This window comes from Cotesia glomerata, linkage group LG5 (assembly GCF_020080835.1).
Source record: "Cotesia glomerata isolate CgM1 linkage group LG5, MPM_Cglom_v2.3, whole genome shotgun sequence".
In the NCBI taxonomy this organism is placed as follows: Eukaryota; Metazoa; Arthropoda; class Insecta; order Hymenoptera; family Braconidae; genus Cotesia; species Cotesia glomerata.
The window spans coordinates 526,166-537,294 of NC_058162.1; the positions used below are offsets into that span (position 1 = coordinate 526,166).

Genomic DNA, 11,129 nt, shown 5'->3' on the forward strand with positions numbered 1-11,129 from the left:
TGGCCAATCGATTCGGAAACGTAAGGTGCAAGGCCACATTCTTAAATATTAAATTAATCTTTTATTTGTTTATCTTCGATTACCTAATATTTTCCGTTGTTTCTTCATTTATTTCGACACTGGCCTACTTTTTCGCTTGAATAAAATAAAATAAAATAAAATAAAATAAACCAAATTAGACATTACATACTCACATACCGAGTGGTAATCGTCACAAATATGGTCGTAATAAACAACCTTTATACCGAATAGGTATAAAAATAACTCATACCACATACTACTAGCTTGTCCTAGAAATCTTACAGCCGGTGATGCTTAAAACCTCGACCTTGACAAGCTAGAGTAGACTTCGGCCTTATTGTACGGCTTTGGTTGTACCATTCGCATGACAATTGATTAATTATATACTATATACACTCATCTTGGCCTTATATTTCTTCTAATCTTATTTTTCAATATCAGTTTTTATTTTTTAAACGTCACTCTGGTCTAATTACTCCAAGATTTACTTAATAATTATTTTAAAACTCCGATTGTTATTAAATATTATGACGAGGTAATTTAATATTGTGACAGATGGTTTGATGCTGTCCTGAAGGCTAAAATAATATTTAGTCCAAATTATTGTTTATTCATTATTAAAAATTGTTATGAATAAATCATTAATTAATCAACTTTCTAGGCGAGGACATTAAAATATACTTAAAAAAAAATTTATGAAGAATTCTTCAGAATATAATTAGTCTCCTTCGATTTTAAGGCCATTTTTTTATCAATAACTCGCAATTGACAGTTGATTAAATTTAATGACATTTAGCAGTTATTAGAGAATTCTTTAATTTTTTTTTAATAAACAAATTTGTTCCAAAAAATAATTAAAAAAAAATTGTATTTTTATTTTTTTAAATTTCTACATGCCAATTTTTTTTTTTAATTTTTTTTTCAACCATAATTTATTTGTTAAAAAAAAATTCGAAAAATTATTATGAAAATTAATTTAGTAGATATTTATTAAATTTTAATAATTTTTTTAACAAATAAATTATAGCAAAATAAATTAAAAAAAAAAATTGACATGCAAAAATTTTTAAAAATTAAAAATGCAATTTTTGGGAAAAATTTGTTAGTTAAAAAAAAATAAAAAATGGTCAAATGACTGCTAACTTTAATGTCATAAAATTATTTAATATCTGCTAAATTTATTTTCATTTAAATTTATTATAATTCTAAACATAATTCTTAAAAAATAAAATACTATTATTACTAACTCATGAATAAAACATTGTCAAATAAATTTAAATGGTTAATAATTAAAATTCCATTGATCGAAACTAGAATAAATAATAAAATAAAATTAATATCAATTGTGCTGTGAATCACAGTCTGATTACTTACCAAGTAATTTATTTTTATTACATGAAACCAATTGATAAATGAACTAGCTTCTGAGAATAAAAATTCCCAGGAATTATTTTATTAACTTATTAATTAATTAATGAGCAATGATAAAAAAATTTTTAATATAAATATATGAAGTAATGTGTTTTTATAATGAGATTTGCAAGTTTTGTAACCTTTCGGCATGAGCAGTCTGGTATTATATCTGAAATAAAATATTTTTTATAAATAAACTTCTGATGAGTCAATATAAGTTGAATGACTAAACGTAATGTGTAATGTGTAAGTAAGAAAAATAATTCATGTGTATCCGTTGTCATCAGATAATTTCGAAGCTGTACAAATGGTTATTTTTTCCCCGACCAACAACGTCCGACAGTAGTGAGTCAGTCTGGAAACGCTATAGTTATATCAAACTAATACAAAAATATATAAATATATATACAGTATATATTCCTCGTAGAGCTCGTAGAGTCATTGCCTGTATCTCCTTGGTGTCTTGCATCCTTATCTTCCCAGCCGAAACATCATCTTCCTTCTCACTTTATTCATATCGTACAGTTTGAAGCGGTATTTGGGGAACTAGTCGTTTGCTGACGGCACGACCAATCCGAGCGCGTCTCACGTTTTATGCCCATATATGGCAAGAGCCGGTGAAAATCCATGAGTGGGGATACTGGGAGCCTCGACGAGTCCATTTATTACCAGGGGTGTCTCTCAGTAATTAAATTTATCAATATTACTTATTAAAAAAACCGTTGAGTCATAATCCAGATGATTAAAATTTTTTTCTAGATAAATTATCAATCCCTCGTAATACTCATCCTAATTTTTTCCTAATTCCCAGTGTTAATTAATTTATTTTTAAGGATTTTCAATACCGGCATAATCTTACCGACCATACCTCCAAGGACTAGTCCAAAAGGACGCTGGTAATGCTGGTATGCGTTTTAATTCATGTAACTCACTACCTACTCGCGTTGTCGCTTGTGTCACGACTCTTGCTTGCTCCTGTCAGAAGTATAGTTCCTACGGACAGTTACGCTAACATTTAAATCCTCCAGGACCTTTCTTCTTTTTAACTGTAAAAAGGTAAGTTATTTTTAATCAAATAATTTATACAATTTACAATTATGTTCATTTTTTTTTTTAATTATTATTAAAACACTATAATAGTCAATAAAATTTAAGTTTTACGAAAAAGCCGGTCGCATCATCCGCCATTACGCCAGGGCGTTGCTTACCCATGTGCTTGGTTTTTATTTTATTAAATAAAATCAAATAAATAAATTAAAAGTACTATCAAATTTCTGGGAATTTTTAATTAATAAATTTTATTAGAAAAAATTATGACAATAAAGTTAGCCATTAAAAAATTTTCAGAATTTTTTTTATTGAAAAAATCATCAAAAAAAAATCTTTTTTAGCTCTAATTTTATAAATTTAACAAAATCAAAAAATAAAAAATCGACAGGTTGCCGGTGTCGGGTACAGTGGTGATTCCTTCAAGTGGTTGACGTGTCTATAATTAAACTGCTAGAGTACAGTTTGACCTCGAGGTGAATTTAACGCGTCCGGTAGACATAGACGGGTAAATTAATCTGACGTGTATGAAGAAGAATGCTTGAGGATAGATAACAGATAGTATCAAAGGCTTACATTTTATTTTTAATTTTAGATGGGTCATGGTACAATAATTATCAGTACATTTATATTATATATATGTAGGTACACAAATATATAGATGAATTGTGGTTAATGAATCAGGCAAGTTTATTATTGAAGAGATAGTGGGGAAGAATACATCATTAGGAGTTAGGATGATGTTAAATAGCATTATACGCTGGATGTAATGCCGCAGAGTCAGCGTCGCTTTGGACAGGGGGGGTAGGAAATAAAACGAGTCCCTGGTGGCAGTAAGTTGCCTTATATGGTAAAGAACGACTGGATTGGTTGAGGGTGTCCCTCCCTTAGTGCCGGATATACCGCTGGTGGGAGTTTGCACTATCGAGGTTCATATAATACAGTCTTCGTCGATCATCCCAGCTACATTCTGTGCGAGGTGGTAGATACCTACAGAACCGTGTAACTCGTGATTATAGTGACAGACTCACTTTTAAGTGTACATATTTTTTTTTTAAGTAATTTAATGTAAGTTTATTTTATTATTCTCGTTTTAGGAAATTTTTTAGATTTTTTTTAGTGAGTGAATGGAGTGGTGTGTTTTGTGTAGCGTGGGTCTGCCGGATTACCGGCGCCGGCTTGGAAACTTATAAAAGATATATTATTTTTTTCTTTTTTTTTTTGTAGGATAAATAAGCGTTGTAATTAATATTTATGATGGTTAGGGTCTTGGGTTTAATAGTTTCATTCCGGTGATTCTTTTGTGATGTTAAATACCCCGAGGTAGACGAGTCGGGGTTGGGTGGGGCTGGGTGCGGTCTGCCGGTGTGGTAAAGCAGAGCTTGTAGAGGCGCGATTAAATATTCTGTCTGACGTGGCAATCGGTTTTCTTATTTATTTTAATTTTAAAATCTTTTTTTTTTAATATTTATGTTCATTAAAAAAAAAAAAATTAATTTAGCAGATATTTAATAATTTTTCAGAACTTTTTTAACAAATAAATTAGAAAAAAAAATTGATATGTAGAAATTTTAAAAAATTAATTTCATTAAATAAAATTAAAAAAGCTAACTTTAATGTCATAAAAAAAAATAAATAAAAATTAATTTAGCACTATTTAATAATTTTTAATAATTTTTAGAACTTTTTTAACAAATAGATTACGACAAAAAAATAAGAAAAAAAAATTGATATGTAGAAATTTTAAAAAATAAGAAATGAAATTTTTTTTTAATTAATTTAATTGTTAAATAATTTAAAAAAGCTAACTTTAATGTCATAAAAAAAAAAAAAAATAATTTTGCAAATATTTAATAATTTTTTTAACAAATAAATTTCGGCAAAAAAATTAGAATAAAAAAAATTGCCATGTAGAAATTTTAAAAAATTGAAAATGCAATTTTTTAAAATTAATTTAATTGTTAAACATAATTAAAAGAGCTAATTTTAATGTCATAAAAAAAAATTAATTAAAATTAATAAATTATTTAAAATTTTGCAGATAAAATAATAAGACGAAAATGTGTGACGAAGAAGTAGCCGCTTTGGTCGTTGACAATGGATCCGGTATGTGCAAAGCCGGATTCGCCGGTGATGACGCACCCCGTGCTGTATTCCCCTCAATCGTGGGAAGGCCAAGACATCAGGGTGTAATGGTCGGTATGGGACAAAAAGACTCTTACGTAGGAGACGAAGCACAATCAAAGAGAGGTATCCTGACTCTTAAATACCCAATTGAACACGGTATCGTCACCAACTGGGATGACATGGAGAAAATTTGGCACCACACTTTCTACAACGAGCTCCGAGTTGCGCCTGAAGAGCACCCCGTTCTCCTTACCGAGGCTCCATTGAACCCAAAAGCCAACCGTGAGAAGATGACGCAGATCATGTTCGAAACTTTCAACACACCTGCTATGTACGTCGCTATCCAGGCTGTGCTTTCTCTCTACGCTTCTGGTCGTACCACTGGTATCGTTCTCGATTCCGGAGACGGTGTCTCGCACACAGTGCCCATCTACGAGGGTTACGCTCTACCTCACGCTATCCTCCGTCTCGACTTGGCTGGACGTGATCTCACCGACTACCTTATGAAGATCCTCACCGAGAGAGGATACTCTTTCACCACCACCGCCGAGCGTGAAATCGTTCGTGACATCAAAGAAAAACTTTGCTATGTTGCTCTGGACTTTGAGCAAGAAATGGCCACCGCTGCTTCATCATCTAGCTTGGAGAAGAGTTACGAACTTCCTGACGGACAGGTAAATTTATTTTTAAAAAAATTCACAACAAATATTTTATTAAAAATTTTTTATTGAAAAATTGACAGCAAGTTTTTAATAAAATTTTTTATTGAAAAATTGACAAAAAATTTTTAATAAAATTTTATATTAAAAAAATAGACAATAAATATTTAATTAAAAATTAAATTTATTTTTAGGTCATCACCATCGGAAACGAGCGATTCCGTTGCCCAGAGGCTCTCTTCCAGCCCAGCTTCTTGGGAATGGAAGCTTGCGGTATCCACGAAACCACCTACAACTCAATCATGAAGTGCGACGTGGACATCCGTAAGGACTTGTACGCCAACACTGTCCTCTCTGGAGGTACCACCATGTACCCAGGAATCGCCGACAGAATGCAAAAAGAAATCACTGCTCTGGCTCCATCTACCATGAAGATCAAGATAATCGCTCCCCCAGAAAGAAAATACTCCGTATGGATCGGTGGTTCCATTCTTGCTTCTCTGTCGACCTTCCAACAGATGTGGATCTCTAAACAAGAGTACGACGAGTCTGGACCATCCATCGTCCACAGAAAGTGCTTCTAAGCGTATTAATCAACATGCACTTACTACATTTACCAACATAATTTTAATATTACTACATACTGTCATCATTAATCATCATTTGTCCGAATCCCCACATCCAAGACACGGTTGATCGTTAAATTCAGGAGGAGAGAAAAAGATTAAGAGAAAGAGAGTTTGCTATTCTCTAATTTATTATTTCCCGATATCTTTACACCTCACTAAATAATTTTATTTTTTCATACAATTTATTATTTATAATTAATAATAATTATTATTATTATTATATACATTTTCACGTATTTCTACTACCTCCTGCCCTCACCTCCGTGATTATTATTTATTTATTTAATAATAATCACTGAGGTGATGATTTTTTTTTTGACTTTATGATAAAAAAATAATTAAATAAACAAACAACATTCCACAAGACTTACCTCGTTTTTTCGAGTGTGCTTCATTCCTAGCGACGACAGGGCCTCATAATTTTTAATCTATTAATCTATTGCTAATTAATGTTTATTTCATGCATATATATAATAAATAATTATATATAAATATATTAGTATTATAATTAAGATGCACTGATAGGTAAAAATAAATAAAGAAAAAAAAGAAAAAACAAACTTTAATTAATCTAATTATCAAGTTTTTTGTACGGGGTTTGGGCAGTGAAATTTCCAAAAATAAAATAACAGCTCAAACTATTGATAATACAACCTGAGGTGAAGTATATGGGAAGTAATTTAATAGAGAGCGAATGAAAGGCAGTGATAAGAAAAGAAAATAAGTGAAAGCATTAAAGACACAATTAAAGACGCCCTAAATGCGTAGCCAAAGTATTATAATTTATTCCCATTATATTGTGCAAGTTTACTCACGTACACAATTAAAGATTACATTAGGCTTATGGGATAGTAAAATAAACTCTTTGGATTAATAACAAAAACAAATAAAAATTAATCGACTGGAACGATATGTCGTGATTATTCGACGTTTTTTAAGATAGAAATGCATTCCTAAATTTTTTTTTATTTTTTTTTTTTTTTTTTTTTTTTTGTTTTATTTAAAAGCTTCCTCTCGTGAATTTTTATTTCGCTGATGAGAGATATTCCTAACTTCCCCTCCAGAAATGAAATGTACTGATTAGAAGTTATTCATATATAGTCACTAAAAGATAATGAAGAAAAAAAAAAAGTAACAATTTTAGTACAATTTTTCGCGTTTTCCGGAGTTACAATGTAGATTTTTTACTACCATTAAATGTCAATGAAATATCGTATCCTAAGATTTGTCTTGTATACCTTTAATAATAATTATTATTATTATTGTAAGAATTAGGTTTATATTTTCAATTCAATAAAATTATTTTCAATGAATGATCATAAATGTGACTTTATATTTTTTATTTTTAATTATTATTTATAATATTTTTTGTTTAAAATATAATTTTTCATCATTAAATAAAACAAATCAATTTGCAGTATATCTTGTATGTCTCAATCATTTTTACTCTGCACATCCTATTTATTATTAAGCTTAGTTTTAAAATAATTTTTTTTTATTAAAAATTAAATGATAAAATTATCATTTTGATGAATATTACTCCAAATTTTTGACAGTTATCAGATAATTTTAATTAAGTAAAAATAAACTACCTGTCAAATTAACTTGAACTAATTTTTTTGATAATTTCGGTCAAGAAAATTATTTAATTATAATTATTTATTTGAAAAATCTGGACAAAGAGGAGTAAATTTTATTAGAATACATCTATGACACAGCATATGTGTGCGCTGGAACGAAACTGTATCAACAATGAGTCGAGTCGAAGTGACACTTACAACAATAACAATAACAATGCGATAACATGAATGTTTCGCGAGTAATTGGTGTGTAGTGAACTGAATAATACTCGATGTCATTAATTTTAAATAAAACAATAACGTGGCACTCGAGATGCCTCAACAAAATCCATCTGATCAATATTCCACCGGGGTAATTATTATTTATTTTTTTATTGTCAATACTTAACCTAAAATTACAATGACAAGAAAATTCGCAGACACTTGTTCATTTTTCTTCTTAAAAAAAAATTAGGTAGTTATTTTTAAAAAATTGTTTTTAATTTTTTAAAGCTTATAAAATTTTTAAATAAATTTCTTTTTGCTGTAATTAATTTGTTTAAAAAATTAGCAAATTTGTTTCAATTTTAGTCTCATAAATATAAAAATTAATGTAGCACATATTTAATAATTGTTAATTATTTAATAATTTTAAAAATTTTATAACAAATAAATTACGGCAAAAAAAATAAGAATAAAAAAACTGACATTTAGAAATTTAAAAAAATAAAAAATGCAATTTTTTAAAAATCATTTTTTGGAACAAATTTTTTTGTTAAAAAAAAATTAAAAAATTGTCAAGTGACAGCTAACTTTAATGTCATCTCATAAATTACAATGAAAATAATAATAATAAATACTTAAAAAAAAAAAAAAAAAACAGATGTTCGCTGATTAATTTTCAAACAAATAAAATATTTAAAAAAAATTTTTTAACATAAAATTATTTAAAAATTTTAATTTTAGGTCGGATTAATTTATATTTTTAATTTAATCGTTGGAACTGGAGCTTTAACATTGCCAGCAGTTTTCAGCCGAGCAGGATGGCTCCTCGGAACTCTAATAATTGTGGCTCTTAGTTTTATCAGGTAAATAAAAAAACTCATATTAAATTTCAATAATTATATTTAACATTTTTGTTTAGTTTTATTACAGTGACATTTGTGATAGAGTCGATGGCCACAGCAAACGCAATAAAGAGTTGGCAGCAACTTAAAACAAGAAAAAAAGTATGTATTCAAAAAAATTATCTCATTATATTAAAAAAAAAGTTTTTAATTTTTTAAAGGCTCTCGAAAGAATTGAAGACAACTCCGAGTCTGAAGAAACACCGCTCGTGGAGCCTTCGGGTAGCAACGAAGATGAAGAGCTGTCGTCCAAGTTTTACTCGATCAACCAAAAAATAGAAATAGGCGAAATGGCGACGTTGTTTTTTAACAAGACAGGAATTTCGTTGTTTTATATTTGTCTAGTAGTCTATTTGTACGGAGATTTAAGTATTTACGCAGCTGCGATAGGAAAGTCATTGGCAGATGTTGCCTGCAATTATTTGCCGTCAAACTTGACGTGTAATGATACGATACCCGATAATATTTCTTGTTGGAAAGGTTCTTCTGTCACGAGATTTGATGCTTATCAAATATTTTTGGTAATAAAAAAATTTTAAACTACTTTCATCAGAATTTAAGATGAAAATTAAATTAGCCGATATTTTTTTATTAAAAAAAATTAAAAGAAAAAATTTAACGTGTAGAAAATTATAAAAATTTTTGATTTAAAAAATAAAAAATTATCAAATTTAATCAAATTTTATATTGAAAAATTGACAGCAAGTTTTTAATAAAATTTTATATTTTAATATCAATTAATTATTTTTTGACCACTTGACCAATTTTTAATTTTATTTAACAATTAAAATAATTTTAATAAATTATTTTAAAAAAATTGTATTTTTAATTTTTTTTAATTTCTACATGTAAATTTTTTTTCTTATTTTTTTTTTCTATAATTTATTTGTTAACAAGAATTCTAAAAATAATTAAATATCTGCTAAATTAATTTTCATTTATTTTTTTCAGACAACTTTTATTTTAATGCTTGGTCCATTTGTATTTTTCAATGTTCAAAAAACAAAATACCTTCAAGTATTAACCTCAGTAATGCGTTGGTTAGCATTTTCAATAATGATTATTTACGCATTGAGAATTCTAATTGTCAATGGTCCTCAAGGATCTCCTCCAGTTGCCAATTTCAATGGTAAGTTTATTTTTAATTAAATAAAATGAATTAAAAAAATTTTTTTCAATAGTTTTAATTGTATTTTAGGAATCCCGGGACTTTTCGGTGCTTGCGTTTATTCCTTCATGTGCCATCATTCACTACCAGCACTAGTAGCACCAATTAAAAATAAAACTACCTTAAATCGTTTCTTATTATTCGATTATACATTAATAGCGGGATTTTATTTATTACTAGCCATTACTGGTGCTTTCTCTTTTGCTCATCTTGATGATTTGTATACCCTGGATTTCGGGCCTCGTGGCGCCGGCGACTGCTCCAAAAACACAAATATCTTTTTAATAATCATCGAATACTTTCTTGCGTTATTTCCGGTATTTACCTTGTCGACCAGTTTCCCGATAATTGCAATAACATTAAGGAATAATTTATCATCATTGTGTCTGAATAATACCCAAAGTTACAATTTTTGTCTTCGAAAACTCGTGTTCCCATTTTTTGCAATAATTCCACCGTATATCGTTGCGATGTCAACTAAAAATTTATCTTTTCTCGTCGGAATAACTGGATCATACGCTGGGGCGGGTATTCAATACATAATACCAATATTTTTAGTTTATCATGCTCGGGAAAGAAGAAATATTATCGGAAGTAATGTTAATAATAAATTCAGTAGTCCGTTTGTTAGCAGAAATTGGTTGTTGTTAATTTTTATATGGTCTGTTGTTTGTATGGTATTCGTAACTATTAATTTTATTGAACGTCATTTTTGATATTTTTTTATCCATAAATAATTTTTTAATTAATTTTTTTTTTAATTCAGTTAATTTGTTACTAACAACGTTGCAGTCACTATGTGACTGCCGTGGCTTGTGAACTATAAATAAATAAAATTTTGATTTATTAAATAATGACTTTTGTTAAATTGCACTTTAATTTTTTAACCATTGACATTTTTAAAAATTTAAGCTCATTCCGATGTTACACTCATCAAGAGCTTTCATTTGAGTACCCACATGCATTTTTTATATATACATATATAGAATATATAAATATATGAAAAATTGATGTGGGTACTCAAATGAAAGCTCTTGATGAGTGTAACTTCAGGATGAGCTTATATCTTTAAAAATGTCAATAGTTCACAAGAAACAAGGTCATTTCTTAATTAAGTTAAATTGCACTGTACTTTCTAAACTATTGAAATTTTTAAAAATATAAGCTATATAATATAATTTTTGATATATTTTTCATATATACATAAATATGATATTTATAAATATATGAAAAATTGATGTGGGTACTCAAATGAAAGGTCTTGATGAGTGTAACATCGGGATGAGCTTATATCTTTAAAAATGTCAATAGTTCATAAGATACAAGGTCATTTTTTACTTATGTAGATTATTTAATCGCAAACATAACGTACAATTGAG

The 11,129-nt window shown here is 28.5% G+C and overlaps 2 protein-coding genes across 3 annotated transcripts; both read left to right on the forward strand.

The window, feature by feature from the left end:
* The first annotated feature begins 2,337 nt into the window (after positions 1–2,337).
* On the forward strand, positions 2,338–6,803 carry LOC123266287 (actin-5C). Of its 2 annotated transcripts, none has more exons than XM_044730455.1 (3): positions 2,338–2,490; positions 4,523–5,282; positions 5,462–6,803. In XM_044730455.1, the coding sequence occupies exons 2-3, from the start codon at positions 4,542–4,544 to the stop codon at positions 5,849–5,851; spliced, it is 1,131 nt and encodes a 376-aa protein (XP_044586390.1). In that variant the 5' UTR covers positions 2,338–2,490; positions 4,523–4,541; the 3' UTR covers positions 5,852–6,803. The 2 variants fall into 2 exon arrangements, with proteins under 2 accessions (XP_044586390.1, XP_044586391.1); XM_044730456.1 differs by lacking the exon at positions 2,338–2,490 and adding an exon at positions 3,398–3,549.
* Positions 6,804–7,627: 824 nt separating this feature from the next.
* LOC123266284 (transmembrane protein 104 homolog) lies at positions 7,628–10,601 on the forward strand. The gene is made up of 6 exons (XM_044730445.1): positions 7,628–7,828; positions 8,422–8,543; positions 8,600–8,684; positions 8,744–9,103; positions 9,534–9,711; positions 9,781–10,601. Exons 1-6 carry the CDS (start codon positions 7,790–7,792, stop codon positions 10,464–10,466), a joined length of 1,470 nt encoding a protein of 489 aa, XP_044586380.1. The 5' UTR covers positions 7,628–7,789; the 3' UTR covers positions 10,467–10,601.
* The last annotated feature ends 528 nt before the right edge of the window (positions 10,602–11,129 follow it).